General features: G+C 50.2%; 1 protein-coding gene across 2 annotated transcripts in view; it reads right to left on the bottom strand.

The window, feature by feature from the left end:
* LOC135111565 (homeobox protein Meis1-like) overlaps positions 1–27,500 on the bottom strand; it is a 618,646-nt gene that overhangs the window by 157,627 nt on the left and 433,519 nt on the right. For both annotated transcript variants that reach the window (XM_064024994.1, XM_064024995.1), the window contains exon 15: positions 3,467–3,534. In XM_064024994.1, coding sequence (XP_063881064.1) covers positions 3,467–3,534 — 68 coding nt within the window. The remainder of the gene's footprint in view (positions 1–3,466; positions 3,535–27,500) is intronic.

Raw genomic sequence — 27,500 nt, 5'->3', positions numbered from 1 at the left:
TCCTCTACATTCTGGCTATTGGCTGCGTCCCTCTCTCGTCCCTTAGTCACCCAGTTAACTCACCACCGTATTAATTCATGTATCAGTCTTTCCTCTCACCACATCGTTATTGATTTGCTCTATTTACCATCTCTCTCTCTCTCTCTCTCTCTCTCTCTCTCTCTCTCCCTCTCTCTCTCTCTCTCTCTCTCTCTAACGCCGCCGCTAAATCACCCCAAGCATCATCAGAATAAACGATCCTACATAATAATTGCCTACCAAACTTCATTTACCTTCCCCGCGTGCGTCTTTCGCGCCACCGAGGACCAAAATGACGAGATAATCAGGTGAATGAGTAAACATATTGCGATTTGGCCCATCAATCTGTCGCCGCCTCGGGAACGCCTCCAAATTTTGATGAATACCTCAAGCTGGCGGCGGATTCTTTACGGCGCAGAGGAGGAGGAGGAGGAGGGGGAGGGGGAAGAGTGGGAGGAGGAGAAGGAGGAGGAGGAGGATGAGGAGGAGGAGGACCCGATCACCACTGCAACCCTCGCAAGATGGCGTCACGTTTCTCTTCGTCTTTTCACAAGAAATTCAACACAGAGGTTCTTTTTAGCTCCTCCGGCGGGGACTTCTGTGTTTTAGGGGAAGAATAGCGACACCCGGGGCTCTCAAGTGGACGGGGTGTAGGGGGGTGCCCGTAATACCTGTTCTCTTCCCCCCCTCTCCCTTCGGTGCATCAAAAGGCGCCCGAATCACCTGGATTAATTGGGAGAGATTGTAAGTGTGAATGGGAGAAGGAGGAGAAGGAGGAGGAGGAGCTGGAGGAGGAGGGTGCGAGGTGAGTCTCTCTTTCTCTTTCTCTCTCTTGTTGCCGTAATGGATCTGGGAGTACAAGGTCACAGGGAGGTCTTTCTTAAGTGCCACTCATGTATTTTTTATCTTCTCCTCCTCCTCTCCTCTCCTCTCGTCTTCTTTTCCTCTCCTCGCCTCTGTGTTGTTCTCCTAAAGTCTCCCTCAGTGAATGCTCCGGGAAGCGAGTCACTTTCGCTCTTGTGTAACGCATCGCCCTTAATCTTCCCGCCACCCGAGTCTTCGCTCATCTGCATTTAAGCTTAATTTCATCACAGACGCATAGCTCTCCTCCTCCTCCTCCTCCTCCTCCTCCTCCTCTTCTTCCTGCTCTTTCTCTTCCGTCTTCCCCCTGCCTATCTCTCCTCCGTCTCACTCTTTCCCCCTCTCCCTGCCTTCCTCCTCCCAGTCCGCCTCCATAACTCCTTTCAATCCCTAAATCTAGCATTGAGGAGGAAGCCCAGAAAAGTTCCCATTTCCTTCACTTCTAATCCGAGAAAACATAGAGTGGCAAATCCGCTGCCGACTTTAATATCCGTTTTCTATAAGAACGCCAGAGTTTCACCGCCAACTACGCTAATCGCCCATCCTCCTCCTCTTCCGCCGCCCTCCACCACGGCCTACCAGTCGCTCCCTTACCCCCGAGACACCTATTGATAGACCATTACCTTGTCGCGGCCACTCCGAGAAATAGTAAGCGGAGTGCCAAGGAAAGGAGATCAAGTCACAGTTTAACTACACAAAGACGGCGGAGAGGAAAGGGAGCGGCGGTAGACCCAGGCGGGGAGAAGATGGGGGCGAGGGGAGGACCAGTAGGAGGAGTAGGAGGGGGTGAAGTTTTAAACAAGCTCGCAACATGTTAATGAGGGAGGGAAATGGAAAAACATTTATGGAAAGTAGGCAACCGTGAATTTTTCATCAGCCGCCTAAATGGAAAACTTTGGGGAACGCTTTTAATTTGATGTGCGGCGGAGCTGGTGAATGGAGAGAACGAGGGTGAGTCCCCGCGAGCCGCTTTGTTGCCCGGGCGATGCCGTGCTGGGCTGATTCCGCCGCCGCCGCCGCCGCCTCCGTCCTCCCTCCCTCTGCGGCGCGCCTCCTCTCGCTTAGGGCGCCGCCGCTGCCTCAATTGGGCGGCAGCGGATTGCCACGCGCGATTGTATTACTGAACACGCCGAACGAAAACTTATGAATCGCGGTCGTTGCTGTGAAATATTAATCTAAAATCCATATTAATGCACGTTACCTAATCACTTAACAGGAATTTATTTCTGCCTCCCGCCCGCGCCTTACGCCTGGGCGCGGCGGGCTTTACTTTCCGTAGTTCTGGTAGAAATAAAAAAAAAGAGTTGGTTCTACAGATGGAGCCTCCACGTCTATGGGTGTTAAGGTTCATCTTAATACTAGCAGTTAGGGTCATGCAGTCATGCGGTGGGACAAGCAATTAGTAGAAGATTCATGATGCAAAGGCAACAGCAGATTGGTCAAAGGGAGAGATTGAGGCCTAACTCGGCGCTCCTCCTGCAGCTCCTGGATGCTCCTGTCGTGTACTGCTGCGGCGTCTGTCTCTCCCACTACTAGTATACTAGTTACTCTACCTGCGGCCTCGGCCACGCTGGAGACTTGTTAATAGCGACAGAGTTGTTATCTACCAATCACAACATTACATCTCTTTCCTCTACTTTACGGCAGTCACGAACTCTACTGGCAAACTCCGGCTACTGAACAGTCACCCCGGCGGTCGCGAGGGCTGCAGGCGGCGGGGCGGGCGGAGGGACACTCGCGCCCACCCCACGCCGCGGCCCTCGCAGGGGTACATACACTACACTGATCGCCGGCCAGGGCAAGCCGGCCGACGCCGCTAAGGAGAGACTTTGTGGCGTCTCTCCCGCGGGCGAGCCGCTTGTTGCCTGAGTGACGGGGCAATCTGAATGACTGACTGTCTGTCTGACTGACTGACTTACCAGCACGGTTACTTTGATCAATCATAGGCTGCACTATACGACGGCGCGCATTGATGAACCTTGGGGAGGAGAGAGAGAGAAAAGAGGGTTAGGACGTGAAGCAGTGCGGCGCCAACACCACACCCCGCCGCCCCCCGGGGAGGGTGGAGGTGGGGGGGGTCTCTCCCGGCGGAGCCTGAGAGGGTTACGGTCTTAGAGAAGCCATGGGGGGCGCCGGCCATGCAGCGTGAGGGGCGGAGCAGCGGCGGCAGGCACGGTGAGGGCCGCGCCTGGCCGCCCCTGCTCCAAGCAGCCCGTGGTGACACAGACACCGGTGACAGAGAGAAAGGCCCACAAAGCTGAGGCGACCCCATGGCCTCCCGTGACCGCTGGCTGACCCCCGGGGGCTCCAGCACCCCGGACCCTGGGTCTGTGGCCGGGCTGGTGAGGCAAGCGTGAAGCAGAGGGAGACAGTGCACGCGTGGGTGAATATGGGTGTAAACGTGGGTAGGATTGTGTGGGCGTGTGGCTGGTGTGTGCTCCCGCGCCCGCGCCCCCACACGCCTCTTGGGGCAGGCAGCCTGCTTCTGGGCCTCAAATGAAGGCTCCTGGTGTGGCAGTGCCTGCCGCAGCGAGGGCGTGGGGCTGCGGGCGCGGGCGGGCGTGAGCGGTGTTACGGAACGACTTACCACTGGCGCCCGCACGGTTCGACTGATCTATGAGCGGCTGAACTATCCGCCGGCGGGCATTGATAAACCTGTGGGGTAGTCAGGGTAAGGCTTAATGCTAACACTGCACTCCAGCACCTGTCACCTGTGAACACTTGGGAGAAAAGTGACCAGGGGGGTAAAGGCAAGGCTGGGCACACGCTGCAACTGTGACGAGAAGCGTGGCGACACACCCACTCACCACTCGCCAGCGTGACTCACTGGTGGCGGCAGGATTAATGATATTATAAAGGTTATGCAATACATTTGATATAAATCACTAAATGAATGAAAAAAAAAAGAAAAGTCAATCACACATGGAAATGCAATGCAAGGACAATATCATCTATAACAGGGCGGCGTCGCTCCTCCGCAGCACCTGGAACAAACAGAGCTTACATCTACAATAGCAATCATCACAAGCAACACGTGGAATTGAAAGAGCCGATGCCGAGTCCCAGATTCATCCCAATAAAAGGACGGAAATTCTCTCTCCCTCTCTTTATCAGCAACCCGTAAAACGCCTCTTACTCCTCCCTCACTCCGCCTCTCAGGAATTTCTCTCATCTTCGCTATTTTTCTCCTCCCGTCGGTCATCGCCTCACGGGGCCGCGTCCTCCTGCAGCGCGAGTCTTGCGGCAAAACGGAGAACATAAAAGTACCTCGGCCCCTCTTGGCGCTCCTGGCGGGGCGCCTCCAGCCGCCACCTACTGCCATCGAGGGAAATTAGTGCTAATAAACAGCCCCGAAACCTGAGATGAGCCCAAGTTAGGAGTCTCATGGGAGGGGCGGCTGCGGCGGGGAGAGCCGTCTGAGGCGAGGGACGGGACGGGAGGGGACGGGAGGCACCGGGAGGGATGCCGCGGCCTCAACATTGGTTGTGGTGGTAGTGGTGGTGGTATTTCTTGAGCTGCAGTTTGTTATCCTGATGGCGGAGCTTTGCATCAGCTGGTCGTGCTTGTGTTGTTCTGAGGGAGGCGTGGTGCTGACGGTGCAGGAGGAGGGGCGTGAGCCTGGCGGAGTGGCGGGCGGAGTGGCGGCGGGAGTGTGGAGTGGTGGCCTGGCGCTGCACCCTCTCGCCTTGCGGTCTCATTTTCCGCCTCACCAGAGACACAAGACCTGCCGCCGCTGACCTTCCTGCGGCGCGTTTTTCACCCGACCCGAGACCCGCTCCTCCCTTACTCTTCACGAGACAAAAGACCGAAGCAAAGAGCCAGGAGTAAAAATTAGACGCCCACCCTCAACTGAGCCAAGATTCCTGTTGTACGTAATTACCTCGCCATAACTAAATACAACATTCCCGCCCTGTCAGACCACCGGGAAGTCTCCATAGAGCACAAAATACAAGTAAATTTGATTGACACTTCACACCACGACCTTACACAATCCCCCAGTAAGACCAGCACCGCCACCTCCCTCCAGTCACCGCCAGCAGACAGCACGGCGCGCCCACTCCGACCTGTGTCACCCTTACGAGACAAACACACACCACAGACGTCCACGAAGAAACCAGAAGACGCCCCTCACTCAGCCTTTCCTTCCCTCCACGAAATACGGAGAAAAACCAGAGAGAAGAAAAAGAACGAAAGAAAGTAAACGAAATAAGGAGGGAGAAAGATATGCAGAGACAGAGACAGAGAGAGAGGGGGGGAAAAATCAGGGCTACCAACCACAACATCACCGAAACTTTAATCTTGCTATAGACGAGCTTGAGGGGAGCAGGAGGAGACATTTCCCATTCCATCGCACACCATACGCTTCCAGGCGGGTTTCCAGCTTCCAGAGGTGGGGATCCAGGGCGCCGCGTCCCTCCAACTGTCCGTAAACACACGCACGCCGCCTTGGACTTAATTTTCCGCCTCAGTTGAGATCCGTACTGGAGGTGCAGGAGGAGAAGCAGGAGGAGGAGAACGGGGAGGAGAAGGAGGGAGAGGAAGGACGGGTCAGGGAGAGAAGGAAGGCAGAGGTACGGAGATGGAGGAGGAGGAAGGAAACACAGGAAGACGAGGAGGAGGAGGAAGACGAGGAGGAGGAGGAGGAGGAGGAGGAGGAGGAGGAGGAAGAGGAAGGGTAAGTCTGATGGGGACGACCTGGGTACAAGAGGAGATTACAGAGAAACAAGAGGAAGAAAAACCGAAAGATCAGCAAGAAGTAAAATATACGAGGAACGAAAGATATAAAACAATAAAAAAAGAGAAAAAAGAAAAAAAAAAAGAAAAATCATGAACAGATACACCTGTTAAAAACTGAGCTAGAAAATAAGAAAAAAAGAAACCAGGAAATTAAAATATCACACAAGGAAGAAAAAAAATAAAGGGAATAGAAAGGAAGACGAAAAGAGAACGAAGATAATGATACAAATAATTCACAAAAAGACAACGGCTGGTGTGAAAGGAAAGGAGGAATAGGAGAGATGGATAAACGGGAGGGGAGGGAGGGAGAAAGGAAAGAGAGAGAGAGGGAAGAGAAAGGCGGGAGGGGAGGAGGGAGGATAAGATATAGGTAGAAGGAAGAGGAATAAACATAACAGGAAACATGAACAAACAGAGGAGATGAGAGATAAACACGAGATTGGAGGAGGAGGAGGATGAGGAAGAGAAGGAGAGAAGAAGCGGAGGATACGATGAAAACAAAACGAACAGGGAAAGTAAATAGATTAGATAATAGAAAAATAAACAAGGGGATGATGAAATGATACCAGAACCGCAAGAAACCTTACACTGTACCCTCACCAGACACTGTTACCAATACCCAAGGAAAATATTTACCTTACATAAAAAAAAAAAAAAACACTCAAATGAAAAAAAAAGACAAAAACAAGAGTATTCCAATTCCGAGTGACCCTTCGCCACAAATCACACCATTCCATCTCGCCAGGAATCGGGAATCGGGAATCGGGGCGCTTGACGAGGGTGGCGACGAGTGTTCCCAGGAATCAGGGTGTTCCATCTGGGAATGACTCGAATTATCGACAGCAACGGAGGCCCCAGGAGGGAGAGGAAGACTTGGCCATGGCTAACAACTTGGAGGGAGGGAGGGAGAGAGGGAGAGGGAAGGAGGGAGGATAGGGGAGGGAGATTTAGGGAAGGATGAGAGGATGGGAGGGAAGAAGAAATGAGAGAGGAGAAGGAGGGAAGAGAATAAGACAGGAAGAAAGGAGAAAGGAAGGTAGAAAGAAGGAAAAAGGAAGGAAGGAAGGAAGGGAAGAAAGGAGAGAGAAAAGGAGGTAGCAAAGTGAAATATAGGAAGAAGGAAGAAACGAAAGAAGGAAGGAAGGAAGGAAGGAAGGAAGGAAGGAAGGGAAGAAGAAAAAAGAGAAAAGGAGGTAGCAAGGTGAAATGTAAAAAGGAAGGCAGAAAGGAAGGAAGGAAAGAAGGAAGGAAGGAAGGAGAGAAGGAAGGAAGAAAGGAAGACTGGACAGCATGAAAAAGGAAGTAGAAATAGAAGAGGGAGACAATAAGGAAAGATACAAGGGAGAAACATAAAGGAAAAGCATGAGGTGCAGAAAGAAGTAAGGAAAGACACGGAGGCAAGGAAGAGGGAGGAATGAAGGAGAGAGGAAACAGGAGGAAAGATGAGGACACTGAAGGAGAAAGAAGAGAAAGACCATAGGAGGAAAAAGGAAAAAAAACAGAAAATACGATAAACGAAAAGAAAAAAATCAAACTAAAATAAAACAAAAAAATAAGAAAAAGTAAGTGAAATTGAAGATCATAAATAAAAAAAAAATAACTACAACAAATAAACAAAAACAAATAAACAAACAAACAAGGCCTTTCTTATTCCCCTCACAAGTCCCTTCTCCTTCTCTCCATTTTAATTTTGTTTCCCTCCTTTCCTCCCCTTGTTTTCCTCCTTCCCTCCCTCCCAGCCACCACCCCCCCTGCGACACAGAGAGGACATCGTGAACATGGGAAAATAACCTGGAGGGAGAGAGGGAGGGAAGGGAAAGCGGGGAAGGTAGGGAGGGAAGGGTATTGAGGAGTGGAGGGGGGATGGGTGGTGGTGATGGGGAGACTCAGGTGGCTGGGAAGGAGTAACGTGATGGGAAGGTGTTACACAGAATGGTCAACAGAGGGGGCTGATCTTCCTCTCTTCTTTCCTCCTCCTCCTCCTCCTCCTCCTCCTCCTCCTCCGTCTTCTTTCGTTCTAGTATCTTCCCTCTTGCAGTTTTATTTATTTTTTATTCTTTTTTACTTTTATATTTACTTCGTTTTTCAGTTATTTCACTCCTGTCTCTGTCTGACACACACACACACACACACAAACACATAAACACAAACACAAAATACACGACTAATCACATCAAACGGGTATCTCTCTCTCTCTCTCTCTCTCTCTCTCTCTCTCTCTCTCTGTGTGTGTGTGTGTGTGTGTGTGTGTGTGTGTGTGTGTGTGTGTGTGTGTGTGTGTGTGTGTGTGTGAATACTTGGAGCAACTTTCACAGCTTTCATTCCTGAGCGCAAATACGTGATTTAGTGGGTCACGTGAGAAACAGGAGGAGGAGGAGGAGGAGGAGGAGGAGGAGGAGGAGGAGGAGGAGGATAAACTGTTATTACCTTCACTCCTTCCTCATTGATTTCCTTATTAGTGATTTGCTGAAATATTATTGCATTCCTTAACCCTTCTTCTTCCTCCTCCTCCTCCTACAACATCCGGGACAGGCACAAGAGAGAGAGAGAGAGAGAGAGAGGAGAGGGAAGAGGAGAGGGGAGAAGAGAGGGACGAAAACCACAGTCACTTTTCCCAGCATCTCCTCACTCTCCTCGTGTTTATTACCCATAGCTGCACAGGTGTCAAGTGGCCGAGGAGGTGGGGCAGGTATTTATGACCACACCTGCTGGCCAGAGTGAGGGAGGGCAGGCGCGTCAGGGGAAGAAGTGAACACCTGTCCCTCGTTAATACACTGAAGGGAAGGTAAAGATGAAGATGAAAACTGAGATAGCTGTTCCGTAGAGTTTCTTGAGCAGGTGAGTGAGTTTACTGAGAGAGAGAGAGAGAGAGAGAGAGAGAGAGAGAGAGAGAGAGAGAGAGAGAGAGAGAGAGAGAGAGAGAGAGAGAGAGAGAGAGAGAGAGAGAGAGAGAGAGAGAGAGAGAGAGAGAGAGAGAAGGCAGATGAGTATATTCGTGCATGAACTAACTCCTCCTCCTCCTCCTCCTCCTCCTCCTCCTCCTCCTCCTCCTCCTCCTCCTCCTCCTCCTCCAGTTACCGCGGGAATACGATGCAGAAAACAAAGCAAAAAAAGTGTATAAAACGCTCCCAAAGAAGAAAATGCATACAGAATTGCAGCGTATTTCTTAGGAGGGGGGAGGAGGGACTTGTGTAAATCAGGGCAACTGGGAACACCTTGAGAACACAGGAGGAGGAGGAGGAGGAGGAGGAGGAGGAGGAGGAAAGAAGAGAAGAAGAGGAGAGAAAGTAAAGTGAAGGTAAAAGAGTTGGGGGAGGGAGAGAAAGACGAGGAGGAGAGAGGAGGGATCCAGTGGCACTTGAATCTTGGAAGAGGAGGAGGAGGAGGAGGAGGAGGAGGAGGAGGAGGAGGAGGAGGAGAGTGTTACATAGTGAATGTGTGAGAAGAACGAGAAACGCAAAGAACCAGGAGGTTTTCCAGAGAGAGAGAGAGAGAGAGAGAGAGAGAGAGAGAGAGAGAGAGAGAGAGAGAGAGAGAGAGAGAGAGAGAGTGTTGCGGATGAGAGGCAAGCTGGGACACATGATAAGCTTGGTGATCTATGTGACCCACGCAGCTGAGCACCACCAGTAAATTGGCCTGAGTCGACGTCTCTCTCTCTCTCTCTCTCTCTCTCTCTCTCTCTCTCTCTCTCTCTCTAATCGGTCCCACGAGTGCGTTTTTCCGATTCTCTCACTTGCATTTTTCTCTATTGTTTTGTATTGCTAGTCTCTCTCTCTCTCTCTCTCTCTCTCTCTCTCTCTCTCTCTCTCTCTCTCTCTCTCTCTCTCTCTCTCTCTCTCTCTCTCTCTCTCTCTCTCCTATACGCATGCTGTCTTCCTCCTCCTCGTCCTCCTCTTTCTCCTCCTGCACTTGTTCCTCTTCCTCTTTCTCTATCGCCAATGTCTTTTTTGGTTTCCTTTATCTCTATTTGTCTCTGTCTCTCTTTCAATTGCTTGCTTGCACGTTATCTTCCCAGCCAAACGTAAAATATGTCGCCAGTCATTTATCTTCCTGCCGCATTGTAATATTTCCCATTCGCTTCTTGTTTCTCTCTCTTTTTTTTTTCTTCGGTGTATCATTTTCCGTCTCGCTCCTCACTTGGCGGCAGCTTTTGGGATAGTGATGTGGTGCTAAATATTGTGATTGGTGGTGAGTGTTCGTCTTTGTGGTTTGGTGTTTTCGTTTTCTTTCGTCTTTCTTTGTTTTTCTTTTTTTCGTTTTGTTTTGTTTTGGTAGTGGGGTTTTTATTCACGTTTTCTTTGTTGTTTCTCCTGCTTGTGGTTAAATTTTCTTGATGTTTTTTTTTTGTTGTTTGCTTTGTTCTTTTTTTTTATTGTCAGGTTTAGTTGATGTTTTTTTCTGTGTTCGTGTGTTTTATTTGATGTTCCTCTTTTTTTTTTTTTTTTGTGTGTGTGTGTGTGTATGTGTGTGTGTGTGTTTTGGATCAATTTTCTTTATTTTTCGGTTTGTTTCTTACACCATTTATCATTTTTTTTATATATATATTTTTCGACCACATTTATTTTCTCTTATCTTCCCTCAATTACATATCTTAAACTGCACTACATTCACTTTTCATCATTATTTCCCTAACACATTTTTACCCACTTCAGTCTTTTCACGATTCCTCACTGCATCGTTATCTTTTTTTCTTCATACCATTTCTTTTCTTCCTCCAGCCCGTAGCCTCAGGTGAAGTGTTGGTTATCTTACCCCAACCTCACCTTTTCCTCCTCCATGGACACGTTTTTCCCCTCCTTCCCCACTATCTGTCATCAATTATCGTGGAGACCCAAACCCCGATCCACTTGATATTAAGTTACAATTTTCTTTTTCTTCTTTTCAATAGGTTTTTTTTTCAGCCTTGGGAGTCCCCCGGGGTATGTCCGTGTCAAGTTACATTCCTTATTACCACGTGGCGAGAGAGAGAGAGAGAGAGAGAGAGAGAGAGAGAGAGAGAGAGAGAGAGAGAGAGAGAGAGAGAGAGTTATAGTTATGAGTAATGTTACGTTTTTTCTTGTACTCTCTCTCTCTCTCTCTCTCTCTCTCTCTCTCTCTCTCTCTCTCTCTCTCTCTCTCTCATCTCTTTCACTCTTACATTCATGCATTCAGTGAGAGTGTGAGAGGAAGGTGGGAGAGTGAGAGTGTGAGAGATGGTGAGAGAGAAACATTATCCTGTGTTGTGATTTTATAATGAGAGGTTGGTGGCTTCTGGCAGTCTAAGAGAGAGAGAGAGAGAGAGAGAGAGAGAGAGAGAGAGAGAGAGAGAGAGAGAGAGAGAGAGAGAGAGAGAGAGGTGGTGTTATGTTCACGTTTTTTCTTTTTTTCCTTTCTTGCTCACTTGCTTTCATTTGCCGTCTGTGTTTTTTACTCTCTCTCTCTCTCTCTCTCTCTCTCTCTCTCTCTCTCTCTCTCTCTCTCTCTCTCTCTCTCTCTCTCTCTCTCAGCGTGCTTCTTTCTTGCAGCAGTGTTTTTGTTAATGCCTAATTATGTTTTCCTTCCTGTTAATCACGTTCAAACTCTCCCTCTTTGACTCTCTCGTTACACCCGGCCAGTTGGTAAACACACACACACACACACACACACACACACACACACACACACACACACATACCCTTCACTTTTCTTTAACCTAATCTGGAAAAAAATACCCGATTTCCGCATAATAAAAAGACCCCCGTAAAAAAAAGAGGACACAAAATAGAAAACGAGTAATCCAGGTCCGTGTCCGGCACCCTCACAATGCCTGTCCTACTTCTTGCCTTTATTGACATTTTAACGCGGCGCAAATCCCATCTTCTTTCATAACCGTTTTCTCTCTGCTTTTTTCCGCCCCATCACGGTGACAGATAAAAGAAGGGTAACTTGCACGCGTGCCGCCCTAACCCGACACCTCCCGAGCAGCTGTCTTTCATGTGCTAATGTTGGGCGCGAGGTGTCGTGTGGAGGCGGCCGTGTGATGAGGGGCGGCGGCGGAGGGACGATGTGGCATAAATGTGCATAACATTCAACAGACCAAGACACATCACGGCAATGTGTTCTCGGCCAGATGCGTGCTGCCTTTCTCTCTCTCTCTCTCTCTCTCTCTCTCTCTCTCTCTCTCTCTCTCTCTCTCTCTCTCTCTCTCTGTGGAATTTATGTGCGTGTGTGTGTACTCAGGCTGCCTGTAATACTGGTGGCTTAATTTCCCTTCCTCTCTCTCTCTCTCTCTCTCTCTCTCTCTCTCTCTCTCTCTCTCTCGGATCAGCAGCTCCACTGTTTCTTCTCACGGCAGGAACCTAAGACGCGGTGGCTCACGTCCTGCCTCGCTTATGAAAACATGTGTGTACTTCGCGTCCCTGTGAGTGGCGTCCGTGGCGAGCGTGGGGAGATGCGTGGCGGGGCGGGCAGGGCAGGGCGGACTGCTAGGTGATGGCTGGGCGGGCTGGCGGATTGTCTCTCACGGCCGAGGGTTCCAGGCTCCTTGGGTGTCACCGTGCACCGTGCATGTTCCGGCGGCGGGTTACGGTGGCCAGCCGCCTCCTGGTATTAATTCAGAATGTAAACATCAGGACGGTGCTCAGTCATGCAGCGAGCGAATAAATAACTCAGACATTTTATGTAAGGCGCTGTCAAAACGCTGAAGAGTTATAAATGTTCCAGTGTTTAGTATCGGCGTCCGCATGCGTGGTCGGGGCCGCGGCTTGGCCCCGAGGCGCCGCCGGGCCGTTCGGACGCGCTGCCACTATTGTTCCTCACAGATAAATCTTGGAAATCTGGCCGGCGGTAATTACACGCCTTCATGTGCCTTTTGTTCGCTGTGAAAAACAACATTTAATAATATGTAATTAGAGATCCGATGCCAAGCTTGCAAGGGCGTCCCCACGAGGGCTCACAGGTGCCCCACGCCCGTGCCCACGCCCGCGACGTCCCTTACGCCCCAGCACCCCGCCGCAGCCACGCACTGACGCCCACTAAGTAACAGCAGGACGCTCCTCGGAGCCTGCTTCTCTCAGCCCCGCGTTCTCTGGGGACGAGGGTGTTGCCGCCGCCGCCACGCTGACTGAGGCCACGACCTCCCACGCCCCCCGCGCCCCGCACCTCGCCAGGAGTCCCCGTTAGACACGCATCGCCGGGGAGCTGCCGACACCTGCTCTCAACACCACTTGTTTATATCGGGGCTGCGAGGAGGTGGTGACGCTGACGGCAGTGCTGCATGTCCTCGCGGTGCTTGTGAAATATTAGCACCGCTACAGACGCTGGCCGGCCCTCCACCTCCCCGCACCGCCCAGACACGCACACCTTCCCACTCACCTCACACCACCTCCACCATCCACGATATCGAAACTACCACCTAGCTTTTCCATCATCAAATCGCTCCCAATCCACCCCACCCCTAAAACACATCCATCACAACCCATCCCTAAAACACCCCCATCGCACCCCATCCCTAAAACAGCCCCACCGCACCCCACACCCAAAAGCCCCCCATTCCGCCTCCCCATCGCCGAAAACACAAGATCGTAACTACGGCCGAAGTCCTTGATCCGGGTATTTACTTACGATATTATCTCCGTCCAGTTTTCCAGACCCGTATATATAAAGGCGGGAGTCCTCGGGGCGGGACGAAGGCACATTTTCCTCGACCACTATCAAGTTTCAGCCAGCGGTCAGCCGGCCGGCAAATCCCCAAACAACTGCCCTAAGAGGCTTACTAGTGACAGCCACGGTGCCAGGAGCCAGGAAGAGGAGGACGAGGAGGAGAGAGGGCGGGAGAACTGCGGGAATAGTGAGTAAAATAGGAAGAGGAAAGATGGGAGGTGAGAAAACTGGGAGAATAGAGAACGGAATAGAAGAAAAGTTAAGATGAAAGATAAAAGGATGTGAGAGAAATGAGAGGATAGAAAACAGAATAAGAAGAAAAGTTGAGAAGAAACATGAGAGGTGAGAAAACTGACACAATAGAGAACAGGGTAGGGAGAAGAAAAGATAAGAGAAAAGACGGAAAGTGAGAGAACTGAAAGAATAAATAGTAAAACAGAAAGAAGAGATAAAAGGAAAGACTCAAGAAATCCGAGAGAACAAAGAGCAGAATAGGGAGAAGGAGAGGTAAGAGGAGAGATAAGAAAGAGAAAATTGAAGCTAGTGAAACAACACGGTGGAGGAAATGGTGAGTGAAATAGGCACAAGAATGAAAGTGAAAAGGGAAAGTTGATAAGTGGGTAGAGAGAAATGAATGAAGGGCGAAACTTTCCACACGAGAGAACGAAACGAAATGGAAAATAATGAAAAGCAAAAGTCAACACACAAACAAAAGGAGAGAGAGAGAGAGAAAGAAAAAAAAAACGAACGAAAAACAAAAAGAACACCAGCCTTTGCATTTTACCTTCTGTCCCCCACCACCACCACCACCACATCACCAACACCACACCACCACAACACCACCGTCACACCACCTCAAGCTGTAATAACCACAATTCAAAGTCTCCAGAGAATTTAGAGTATAATTTACGAACGGACTCATTAACGGCGCTTTTACCGTAATGAACCGGACCAGAGATGCCTCAAAGGGGGAGGAAGGAGAAGGAGGAGGAGGAGGAGGAGGAAGAGGAGGAGCGAGAGCGAGAGAGATGAATATTGCTCGTTGAGATGAGAGAATAGTGAAGGGAGGAAAGGAAAAGTAAAGAAAAAGAGAAAAAAATATTGCAGGGAGAAATATGTTAACAAGGAGATAAAAGAGAAAGGGGGAGAAGAGGGAGAGGGAGGGAAGGGAGGAAGGAGAGGGAAGATAATGACGGTGTAGGTGTGGCATTAACACAGGGTAATTAGGCCGTGAGACAAACTACCCTTAAGCCTCAAAGTGATTTATCTGTCATACTTTACTCTCTCTCTCTCTCTCTCTCTCTCTCTCTCTCTCTCTCTCTCTCTCTCTCTCTCTCTCTCTCTCTCTAGCAAACTAAGGGAGATGTAATATACTCAACTAATTCAGTATAAATAACATGAAAAAAGCAGACATTTGTATAATTAATAATGATAATAATTTAAAGCCAAAAAAAATAATAAAAAAATTAAATTCCCACGTTCCTGAATCCCTATGCCAACATTCTTATCTAATCTCTTAACACATTTCTTTACCCAAACATTCCTTTCTTACATTTTTATTCCAGTTATTCCCTTCCTTCCGTCCGTTACTATTCCCACTATCAATAACACCTATTCCTTAGCTAGAAATCCATCTCGTTCTCTTTCTCTCTTCCTCTAAAAGCTTTTCGCCCGCCCCTTATTCCCCTCACCAAAAAAAAAAAAAAAGAAAAAGAGCAAAGTTTAAAAAAAGGCAGCAGAAAAGAGAGAGAGAGAGAAAGAAAAGAGGGAGGTGGGGGGGCAAAAAATAACGAGGTACAGAGAAACAGCGTCAAAAGTTCATTGGGCCGAGAGCGAGGGAGTTTTCATAATAGTAAAATTTGGGTCCCAGCCCAGCTCGCCCCTCTCGACTGTCACGCGTTTAATGATACGACAAGATTAATCGATTCCATGCTGCACTATTCTCATTCTCAGCCTCATGAATATATTGGACACGCTGGGGGGAAATGTATGCACGTTGAATCTCCTCCCTGGGGGCAATTTCCACTCCTGATCCTCCTTCTTCTCCTCCTCCTCCTCTTACTCCTGCGTCTCTTCCCTCTACTACTGACGAAAAGAAAACGACGAGGAGGACGTGAAGGAAGCCGAGAGTGTAGCGGAAGGCGAAAGACAAAAGAGGGAGATGAGAGAAAGAGTGGAGGATGCGACTGGGGAGTATGAGGAACAGGAGAGGAGAGGAGAGGAGAGGAGAAGAGATGTTCCAAAGGCGTGATGGTGAGGTAAAGAAGCCAGTTGGTGAGGAAGTGTTAGAAGCGAAGCAAAACTTGAGGGGAGAGAAGACGGAAAGAAGAAGCAGATGAGGAACAGGCGGAATGAGGAGGAGAAAGACACGGATGGAGCAAAGGAGGGGTGGACGTGCGCGAGGTGGAGGAGAAAGGAAGTGATAAAAGGAGGCAAAACAAAACTTGAAAAAAGCAAATAAATACGATGTGAGAGAGAGAACAGTTTCCTCTATAAAGCAAACACCACCATCACCACCAAGGAGGAAGAGGAGGAGGAGAACGAAGGGGAAGAAGATAAGGAAGAGGAGGAAAATCACCACCACTACCACCACCACCACCACCACCACCACCACCGCCCGAGCTCTCTTTCTGGCAGACGTGTTGAAAAATTTGAACGCCATTTCTGTCGTCCGTACTGTTACACACACACACACACACACACACACACACACACACACACACACACACACATCTATAGAACCCCTACATCTATACTTTATAATCCAATTCAAACTGGTTCACTTTTGTCATAAATAGCGAGACGTCTTGAACTTTTTTTCCATCCTTTTTTTTTCCTACGCCTTTTCCCCCCCCCCTTCCTCCTCCACGTGCCCTTCGGTGGCCAAGCAAAAACATTTCCTTCTGATGGAAGATTTAACTTCGACGTGTCTCGTTTTTGGTGCGACGGAAAAGTAATAACATTTCCAATTTGTTTCGTCTCGTGCAGTGCTTTCCTTGCTTCCTTCCTTCCATCTTTCCTTCCTTTCTTTCTTTCCTTGTGCCTGTGCCTGTGTGTGTGTGTGCGTGTGTGTGTGTGTGTGTGTGTGTGTGTGTGTGTGTGTGTGTTTTATGGAATTCATACGTGAATACATGACTGAAAAAAAGAAAGATAAATAAGAAGAAAACATAAAAAAAAAAAGATAACCAATTCATTAATTAATACCCATAAACAGAAAAAAAAATCGATAAAATATATAAAAAAACAACTTCAGCAGCGGAGCCAAAACTCATCAAACAAAAGCATTAATCCGCCCAACAAATGAATGCACGCACGAATGACTGAATAACGCGATGAATGATAAGCTGACAGGTAAGTATGCACAGGTGATTGAGTCAGGCCAGGTAACTATGCAGGGAGTCAATAGGGCAGGTGGTTAATAGAAATAGGTATAGTTGATGATTAGTTTGGACGCGTGTGGATAGGTTACGTAACTCAGGTGTGTTGAGTAGCGAGAGGAGAGGTGATGTGTCAAGGTGCGTAGCGCTGTACAGGTAAAGGTAACTAGATAATCAGTAATGTATATTTCGTTGGAGTGAAGATAAGGAAGACGCGGGGGTTGAGGAAGGTTGAGGAGAAAATTTATGCAGATGAAGATATATTATTATACAGATAAGAAAGAGAAGAGAGAGAAACTCATTTAGATGAAAAAAACAAATGAAATAAAAAAAGGAACGTTTGAAATTGAGAAAACAAAATAGATATAAACATAACACACACACACACACACACACACACTCACACAGAGCTACACATCTCTCTCTCTCTCTCTCTCTCTCTCTCTCTCCTCTCTCTCTCTCTGTCTCTCTCTCTCTCTCTCTCTCTCTCTCTCTCTCTCTCACACACACACACACACACACACACACACACACAGGCAGGCGAGTTTGAGGGGGATTTTATAAAATGAAATGTTTACCCCCAAAAACGTGGCATTCGCGGGAACATAAACCCAGTAGTGGTGACCCATTCGCTGCAAACTATTCCTATAAACCACACGACCTTCACAACAGCGTGGTGTTTAACTTTTCCCACAAAAACCTGTGTCATTCCTCTCTCTCTCTCTCTCTCTCTCTCTCTCATCTCTCTCTCTCTCTCTCTCTCTCTCACGGGTACTATTGGCGCCTGCAGGGAGGTAGGGAGTCAGGGAGGCAGGGTATGGCAGCACAGCAGGAAGGGGGGGAAAAGGAAAGGGGTGGCGGATGTTAGGGTGACAGAGGAGGGAAGGGAGGGAAAGGCAGGGCGTGTAGAAAGGGAGGGTGACCGATGAGGGTGAGTGTAAGGGAGGGAGAGGAGGGAGAGATAGGAGGGGAAGCAAGCGGTATTAGGAGAGAGAGAGAGAGAGAGAGAGAGAGAGAGAGAGAGAGAGAGAGAGAGAGAGAGAGAGAGAGAGAGAGAGAGAGAGAGAGAGAGAGAGAGAGAGAGAGAGAGAGAGAGAGAGAGAGAGAGAGAGAGAGAGAGAGAGAGAGAGAGAGAGAGAGAGAGAGAGAGAGTAGCGACGGGGGATGAAGGGAGGTGACAGAGATAAAGAATGTGTGAAAGATAAAATAGGGAAGCGGTACTGAAGAGTGAACAAAAAAGAAAACAGCAGAAAAAAGTAACACCACATGCACGGACAAATACATAAAAATAGGGATAAAAATAGCAGAGAGAGAGAGAGAGAGAGAGAGAGAGAGAGAGAAGAGAGAGAGAGGAGAGGAGAGAGAGAGAGAGGCACCCAGGAACCCCGTAAGGTCGCCCCCGTCAGCGTCGCCGTCAGCAGGAACGCAATTAAAACTTGTGTCGTTCAGGTTAGCCTCGGAAACACTTCGAACGGACGGCGGCAAAAGGACTCGCTTCGAATAATCAAGGTCATAGAGAAAATAACCGTCCTTCCTGCTACTCTTCTTCCTCTTCCTTGTTTTCTCCTTCCTCCTGCGGCTGGAAAGAGAGGAGAAGGAAGAGAGCGCCGCCACAAAAACAGCCTCCCGCTATCTGGTTCCTCGCCGCGCCATCCAAGCCTCGCCATCCTGTGTTGTTTTCACGCCGCCATATTTTGACAGCAAACTCCCTCTCTCTCTCTAAAAAAGCGTATTCCATTTTCCCCCTCATCCCTCAGCGGCCGTCACTCCCCTCCCTGACCCTGACCCTCGCGTGACCCTTGACCCGCCCCTCACACCCCCCGTCGCCCCTCCAGCGTCACAAAGAGCGGAGAAAAGACCACCCGTTGAAGAGGTTCCTCGTTCCCCGCCCTCCGCCGCCGCCCCGCCTCGGGATCACAAGTTGATGTCAAGCAAATGATGTCATCAGCGCTGCCCCGGGATCGCCTCCCCCTCACGGATTACAACGGAGTCTCGTCCCTTCCCTATGCTACAAGGGGACAATGACGTCACCAGCTGGCGCCTCATCAACAGCCAATCAGCTGGCGTCACCTGCACTCAATAGAGAGGGGAGCCCGGACACGCTGGCTCAGGGCGAGGGGAGGCGCCTCCTAGGCCTAGCAGGGGCGAAGGGAGGCCGAGGGAGGAAGACAGATGGGCGGGAGGAACAGGCCACCAATTCTTTTTCTCGTACGGTAAAGGAACTCACAAGTTTCCCAGCGAGGGTCAAGGGAGTGGCATTAAGCACCTCCACGACACACCGCCACACTAATTCACTCCCCGGCCACGTCCCCTTCCACCTGCCTCACCTGCCGCGCCTCACTCCCCCTACCTGCCCATAAAAATTAATAGCCAATCAACACTACTAATCGTCAAGGACACCTGGACCTTTAACTCGCCCGCGAAATTACCCTCGTGGTCATTGTCCAAACCTGACCTAAATATTCTTTCTCCTTCCCCACACTCTTCTTCCTCCTCCTCCTCCTCCTCCTTCACCAGCCATCAAGGAAACAACTCACTACCACGAACTGGCTTCCCGTCTTGACGCGGCCTCCTCACGACCTTCACTTTTATACACCGACATGAGTTGATCCACGCACGACCGGAGGAGGGGTGCAGTGTAACACGCTAAGCAGCAGCAGCAGCAGGAGGAGGAGGAGGAGGAGGAGGAGGAGGAGGAGGAGGAGGAGGAAGTAAACATGGAGTTCTGAACGTGCTTAATTTCAGCCTGCGGTGTTACGTTACTCCCGTTACGTCCCTCTTTACGCCGCCGAGATGCAATACCACATTAGGATAGCGCCGCGATAGCCCCGTCACCCCGCGGCCCCGTCACCCCCGCGGCCCCCACACATGAAAAACGCGCCACTACCCCACAAGCACGAGGAAAAACATGAGTGGACTGCGCGCCACAAACAGGTGTGACTTGGTGGTGAATGACGAGGTGTGAGGTAATGAGTTGTAGGTCAGTGAGAGTGCACAGGGTGGTGTGTGTGTGTGTGTGTGTGTGTGTGTGTGTGTGTGTGTGTGTGGAGTGGGCGGGTGGTTGGCGGGTTGACTGGTGGGTGGTCTGCCAGTCTGATAGCAAAACCAGAGCTCGGCTGATTCAATAAACAAGACTGCTTCGGCGTCCCTCCTCCCCTCCCTCCCTCCCTCCACCCCTCTCTCTCCCCTTCTTCCCCACATCTAACACTCCCCTTTCCTCCCCTTCCCATCCCTTCCCTCCGTTCACCACCCACCCCACACCTAACACCCTCCATGCCTCTCCCCACACACACCATCACTCTCTCTCCCTTCCCCAGCTCTCCCTTACTGCCATCTACACTGCCAGCCTCCCTCTCTGTCTCTCTCTCCCTTCCCCTTCCCTCTCTCCCTCCCTTGATACGCAAACAAACAACAGCCCCATTTAGTCAAATTCTAAGGAACCGTTTTGTTTTTTGGCGTGGGTGTAAATGGTGGGTGAGTTTGCCTACACCTACACCTTGCCCACACACACACACACACACACACACACACACACACACACACACACTGACACCCGTGGCAACGAAGATTTGACAAGTTCATAGTCTCGAGGCGCAGAACAGAACTGTGTTTACATCTGAATTCTCTCCTCCTCCTCTTCCTTCTTTCTTGTTCTTGTTCTTTTCTCCTTCCTCTTCTTCCACCATCTTTGTTTTTTCCACTGATCATTTTCTTCATCTCCTCTCTTCCTTCTCTTTCCTCTTCTTATTCTTCCATCATTTGAGTTCTTTAATACTGTTGGTTTTCTTTGTTTCTTTGTTTCTTTCGTTCTTTCTTCTTCTTTTCCTCCCTCCCTTTCTTTCACCACTCGTTTCCTCCATCACCGCCTCTCCACAAGCTTAATTCTTCCTCCATTACCTCCCCATACTCTCCATCTTCGCCTCTTCTCCTCCATTGCCTCTTCGCCTCTTCCTCTTCCTCCTCTCACTTCCCCTTTCTTCTGTCTCCTTGTGGCGTAATTCTTATTTTATTTTTTCCTTGTTACTTTTACACTTAAACATTTTTTCCTTGCTTTCTTTCTGCTCTTTTTCTCTTTACTCGTTATTTTTCTAAGCGGTTTTTCTTTCGTTTCTTCTTTCCTTTATTTCATTTGCTTTTTGTTTTACTCTTATTCTTTTTTTTTTATCATATGAAGGTGAGCAATTTTGTTCATTCCGTTTAATTTCACTCTTGTTCTTACGCTCCACTTCCTCTCTCCTTACTTTATTTTCTCTCCCTTCTTCTTCCATTCTCCTGTAAATTAACACGCCCGCTTTTCGTCCCTTCTCTCCTCCGCCATACATCTCATTCCTCTCCTCTTCCTCTCCACAATTACTCTCATTTCGGCCTCACTGTTTTATTTTTGCCTCCTTATCTTCCTTCCTGGTACCCATTTCTCCTTCCTTCCTTACTTCCTTCCTTTCAACCTTAGAATAGTGTATCTCCACAAGACCTTTTTGTCCCTGTTCCATCAGTCGCTCTCTCTCTCTCTCTCTCTCTCTCTCTCTCTCTCTCTCCTCTCTCTCTCTCTCTCTCTCTCTCTCTCCTCTCTCTCTCTCTCTCTCACATCCACAAACACTAGGCGTCATTCTCATTTAGATCTCGCCCGGCAGAGTTACAGCACATTAGTTACGATTTCACAAAGAGATACGGCACTTCCAATTTCTAGGTTTCCAGTTTCCAGAGACAAATGTGCTGGAAGGCGCCTGCACTTTGCCGGGACCCGATAACGAGGCCTGTGAACCCATTACTGCGCCGGTATCACTCCTGCCCCGGCGGGAGGAGGAGGAGGAGGGAGCAGGAGTGGGGGAGACTGGGGTAGTAGGAGAGGAGGAGGACGGGGAGGAGGCTGGTAAAGGAAAGCGAAGGGAGATGGAGGAAGAGGATGGTGGAGAAAGCAAAGGGAGATGGAAGAGGAGAAGGAGAGAAGGAGAGAAGATGGTGTAGGTGGGGACTGGTAAAAGAAGGGAAAGGGAGATGGAAGAGGAGGGAAGAGGGAGAGAAAGAGAGAAAGTCGAAAGGGAGGTGTGGGAAGGGATAAAAGGAAATGGAGGAAGAGGAGAATAGGAACAGATGCGAAGAAGGGAGAAGGAAGAAAGGGATAAAGAAAGCGGAAGGCGAGGAAGGAGAAAGCCAAACAGTGGAGGTGACAGGAGATGGAGAAAGATGGGAGAGAGAGAGAGAGGAGAGAGAGAGAGAGAGAGAGAGAGAGGAGAGAGAGAGAGAGAGAGAGAGAGAGAGAGAGAGAGAGAGAGAGAGAGAGAGAGAGAGATATTGGTGGAGGAGAAAACTAAGGAGAGAGAAAGTTGAGGGCTGAGGGAAGAAATCTGAGGGGAAAAGAAACTGATGAGACAAGGAAGAAAGATGAAGGGAGATAAAAGGTGTTGAGAGAGAGAGAGAGAGAGAGAGAGAGGAGAGAGAGAGAGAGAGAGGAGAGAGAGAGAGAGAGAGAGAGAGAGAGAGAGAGAGAGAGAGAGAGAGAGAATGCGGAGAGATAACGAGTGGGAGAGAGACACAGAGACGCGAGGTGTTCCGGGACAGAGAGAGAGGGGAGAGAGAAAGAGAGAGAGGAGGGGACAGAGGGGGAAAAGGAGGAGGGGGGTGATGCGGACCTCCAAGATAGACGGAGAATACGGCCAGGGTGATGAGGGGAAAATTCTTAGAGTAATGATGATGTGTGGGAAGGAACCTGGATACTGAGGGGAAGTGGTGATGGTGCGAGAGAGAGAGAGAGAGAGAGAGAGAGAGAGAGAGAGAGAGAGAGAGAGAGAGAGAGAGAGAGAGAGAGAGAGAGAGAGAGAGAGAGGAAGTGCTGGTAGGCAGGGAAGGGCTGAGGGGAGATGTTAGGCGTGAGGGGAAGGGAACCGAGTGAATGGGAAGGTAATATGGAAATATGAGGGTTAAGGGAGAGCGCGAGGGTCTTCCAGCGAGGGAAAAGGTGTTTGGGACATTAAAAGAAGCAAGAAAAACTACCACTTTTCACCGGGTGTGCGTCTGTCTGTGCGTACGTGAGAGAGAGTGAGAGGGAGAGGAAACAGATAGAGCGAGAGAGAGTGAGTGAGTGAGTAAGGGGAAAAAAGACAGAGAGCACCTTGGAGGCTTGGAGATAATGGATAACTGCTAAGGGAGAATAAATACACTTCACCATCCATATAAAAATAATAACACAGAGACATTAGGATCTGCTACTCTAATGGCTTCCACGGAGGAGGAGGAGGAGGAAGAGGGGGAGGAGGAAGAGGAGGAGGTAGTATTGTTGCCGGATCATTAGGGAGACTCCGGGAAAGGGAGGCTAAAGAAACAGGCTGGATCTAGGACTGGCTAGGGATGCGTCGCGGCGGTGGGGCGTCGGGGCTTTTCTTCCGTCCCCACAAACCTTCTCAGTCCGGCCGGAAACTTTGTATAATCCACTCCTGTATCGGCAGCGGCATCTCTCTCTCTCTCTCTCTCTCTCTCTCCTCTCTCTCTCTCTCTCTGCTCTCTCTCTCTCTCTCTCTCTCTCTCTCTGTTTTAGCTAATGATGTCAAGGATAATTTTTTTTTCGCTATGATCTACGTAAATTATGAAGTCGATTCGGTGTAGGATCTCTCTCTCTCTCTCTCTCTCTCTCTCTCTCTCTCTCTCTCTCTCCTCTCTCTCTCTCTCTCTCTCTCTCTCTCTCTCTCTCTCTCTCCGTCACGGGCGTCAAAGGGCGGGCCGTGTCGCAGCAAGGCGGGCGGGGACGTGGCAGCCACCGCGAGTCGGGCGTGGCGTGATGTGGTCCTGACTCGCGCAGCCATTCATTGCCTTGTTTTTTCACCTAATGGCCTGGCGTCGGGGGTGCAGCTGGAGCGGAAGGGTGCAGCTGCGACCCCTCGTCTTGGCAGGCAGCGAGGGAGGACCAAAATGAGAGGAACAGCTGAGGGGAGGAGGAGGACGAGAGGAGGAGGAGGAGGTGGTGGTAGTGGAAGTAGTGGAGGAGAAGGAGGACTGGTCATGGAAAGTCACACTCTCCTTTCTCTGCCTTCCTTAATTTCTTCCTTCACTCAGTTCCTTCTTTTCTACGTCCATTCACCTACTTAATAAATGAACAAACATATCGACTCTAGTTATAATGATTTTCTTCAGTAACAAGTTCACCTCTCAAAGTGTAATAATTATGGGGAAGAGGAAAGTGAAGGAGGCGGTAATGGCGGAGAGTGACAGGCGGGGGAGGGGGGGTATACACCAGCGAAGGGGCGTCAGGGTAGGCATGGAGGGTGGCGGGAAGGTGACGGTGGGTGTGCGGTGTGTGGTGGTGCAGGAAGAGTGCGTGTGGGGGTGGGTTATGTGTTTGTTTGTGGTGGTGAGAGAAAACAGTGCCTCTACAGTGCCACACTCACGCCTCTCCTAACCCTGGAGGCATTAGGCACTCACACAGCGGCCTCCAACCCCCTCTCCCCCTCCCTCCCTCCCTCCCTGACACGTGACGCGGGAGATGTGTTAAAAGACGCTGATGTTACGTGATGTCGGTAACCAAAAGATGAACAATAATGGTGATAAAAAGTAACATGGCTTTATTTTTCCTTTCAAAATCTCATAAATACTGACCATTCTTTACTTTTCTTTCCCTGTGCTGCCAATGACTCTTAAATCTCCCTCAACTGAAATCCATATCAGAGTCACTTGCTGTTTTCTTTACCATGGCATTAAAAAAAAAAAAAGAAGTAACAGAAAACGTACACTGTCAGGTGAAACTAATCCAAAACAAGACTAGATTACATGAACAGATACAACTTCAGTAGACAATCTTGAGACATCTGACGGGGGATGACGGGGAGGCTGCGTGGAATGGGAATGGAGTAGAGGCTGGGGAGGACAGGGCATGGGGAGGGGAGGGCGTGGCGAGGACATGGCAAGGGGAGCTGGCGGGGATTTTAGGGCTTAGAGTGAGGAATTTGGGGAGTATTTGGGGGTTCGCGGAGACACCCACAAAAAAATAAGACAGAAACAAGAAAAAACTGGAGAATATAAAAAAAAGAGAGAGAAAGAGAAGAAAAAGAGAGGCTAGGTCACCATCAGCAGTGTTTGTTGACGCTAGCCCCTCTCCCTCTCACCCTCCCTCCCTCTCCCTCTCCCTCTCCTCGTGTTTGCTCTCTCCAACAGTTACACTCAAGCTTCCTCTATTCTCCTCCGTTACTTCTCCCACTTACTCCTTAACATCATCTGGTAAACGGTACCTCCCTGTTTGCGCACAACGGGAGACGCCAGTATTACCATAAGATTCACAACATCACGGAAGAAAAGGACGAAAAAAAACGCTATTATATCCAAGTACAACCTCGCTCTTACTGGTGACATGCCTCGACTCGTCACTGTACAAGGGGGCGCTATCTCCCTCCACGATTATTACTCAGAATCGGAAGAAACGCCAGGAGTCGGCATTGTCAGCGGAAAAACTCGATCCAGAAGAACCATTAAAGTCAGCAAAGTTAGCGGGAGAGTCGCGACAGAGAGAGAGAGAGAGAGAGGAGAGAGAGAGAGAGAGAGAGAGAGAGAGAGAGAGAGAGAGAGAGAGAGAGAGAGTCAGAAGATCAGCGAATTTGACTGAGTTAGTGTAATGGTCGGAGTCAGCAGGAAGGGAGGGAGGGAAAGAGGAGGAGGAGGAGGAGGAGGAGGAGGAGGAGGAGGAGGAGGAGGGATCGTAGGAGAAGGTGGAGAGAACAGGTCAATAAGTGGATAATGACTGGTATTGTGTTTTGGCGCGTAATCCTTCTGTCACTCGCGCGCGAAAACCGGGTATAATTTCGGCGGGAAAATCCGCCTAACGCTTTCTCCCCTCCTGTCTCCCCTCGCCCTCCCCGCGCGCCTCCCTCCCCTCAGCGGCGCAGCGGCGGGGACGGAAAACAAACAGTTGATTCAGGCCGCCCTCTCCCCCTTTCTTTCTCCCCTAACCTTAATGAATTTGATTATCGTCTCTGAAGCCCATTGGCGAGGGGGGGCAATGGCTTAGGCCACAAATGGGCTGCCGATGAAGGCGGCAAAAAAAACGACTTATGTCTGTTCCTGAAGAAGGTAAGGAGGGGCGGCCTAAGAAGCCTCCTCCAGGGGGACTCAGGTCATCGGCCCGCTCATTACTGCCAGCTTCGGGGAGACCTGGGAACCTGAATCACCCTCCCGCCCCGTCTGTCCAATTTCCTTTCACGGAGAGGAGGGACGAGGGGGGGTAAATCCTCCGGGCCACGTGGCCACATAATCTACCAATCAGGTGACAGCGTGCCGTCCGTCCACCAATCAGCTCGCGAGACTCCTGAAGATTAGTCGATTAAGAAGTGTAATTGCGAGCAGCGGGTTTTCATTAGGATTACCAGAAGGAGATCAGGAAGGTGTTCCTCCCGATGGCTTGTGATTTCTCCTTCCTGCCCTGTCCTCCCTCCTCCGAGATTGTGCTGAGGAAGGAAGGGAAGGTCAGGGAGGATGAGGGAGGAGGTAAGAGAAAGGAAGAGGGAAATAGGTAAGGGAGACGTTGAGGTATTAAAGAGGGGACGTGAAGGAAAGGGTCAGAGAGAGAGAGAGAGAGAGAGAGAGAGAGAGAGAGAGAGAGAGAGAGAGAGAGAGAGAGAGAGAGAGAGAGAGAGAGAGAGAGATAATGAAGGGAGGACAGGGCGAGTGAGGGATATTCGAAGCTCTTTAGAGAATTCGAGGAAAACACATTACCCCCTTTAAATGAAAACTGAAGAAAACGGAATAAGGAGGACGCTGCAAGTTGAGGATGGATAAAAGGCGTGGCAGGAATGAATGAAACGGAGGAAAAGAGGGACAAGTGAAGCGAGTGTATGGAGGAGGCGAGCCACGAAGACGAAGGAGAAGCAGAGGGAAGAAGGAAGGAGGAAGAGAAGGAGGCCTGAGACACGCGCACAAATAATTACACTCATTATCCGGAATGACCTTCGTCGGAGGTATTGTGTTTCTGCTTCCACAACGATAATTGGCAAAAGGATACCACCACCACCACCACCACCACCACCACCACCGCCACCACAGCCACCACCACCACCACCAGGTCATCCACCGCCGCCACAGCAGCCGCCACGCAGCGGGCGGCCACCGGGGCCAGGAGGAGGCCAGGCCTAAGCAAGGGGACATAAACAAGGCTGGCGAAGACTCGGGTAATCCTGCAACGGTCCATTTTCTTCCCGCTGCGGAAATTAATGGCGGAGAAGACGAGCCGTGATGGTCGCCCGGGGAGTATCTGCGGCCTGGCGTCCCCGGGCAGACCCGCCGTCAGGAAGGTCGTCACAGGGCGCTGTCTGCCGCGCGGCATCAACATCGCCATTTGGGGGAATGTACAGTCATCACCACCTCCACCATGGCAACAGCAGCGCTGTGCTGGGAGGGGGAGGGGGGGAGGGGAAGCAGCAAGTAACAGCAATGATATAAACACCTTCCCACAAGACACCGCTGCTCGGGACAAAGGGTTGAACCAGCGTGTGTTCCGTCTGGGCAAGACACTGTCAGCTGATGTGGGGCGGCGGCCTGCGTGTGTGGCACGGCCTGACGCCTGCTGCACCTTACCACAACACGGGGCCTCGAGGAAGCCGTCATCCATGGCGCCACCAGCAGCGGGAAGGCAGCCACAGCTGCAGCTCAGGCCAGGCACCAAACTCGCCGCCTCCCGCCCAGCGCGCGGCGCGGGAAGCAACAAACAACAGCGGCAGGAAGAACACCCGGAGGGCGGCGCCTCGCCTGGCAAATGAAGCCTTTCCCTGAGCCGCCGCCTTAATAGCATAATTTACGCCTGGTTCATTACACAAATAGTTTTAATCCGGCGCTGTGGGCGCGACGCCCCCCTGTGGCGGCCAGGCGACGGGGGGGACCTACAAAAATTTGCCGCCTGTGACATAATTATTC

The sequence above is a fragment of the Scylla paramamosain genome, chromosome 22 (assembly GCF_035594125.1).
Source record: "Scylla paramamosain isolate STU-SP2022 chromosome 22, ASM3559412v1, whole genome shotgun sequence".
Lineage (NCBI taxonomy): Eukaryota > Metazoa > Arthropoda > Malacostraca > Decapoda > Portunidae > Scylla > Scylla paramamosain.
The sequence above is the reverse complement of the archived record's forward strand: the minus strand, read 5'-3'. Positions and strand labels throughout refer to the sequence as shown.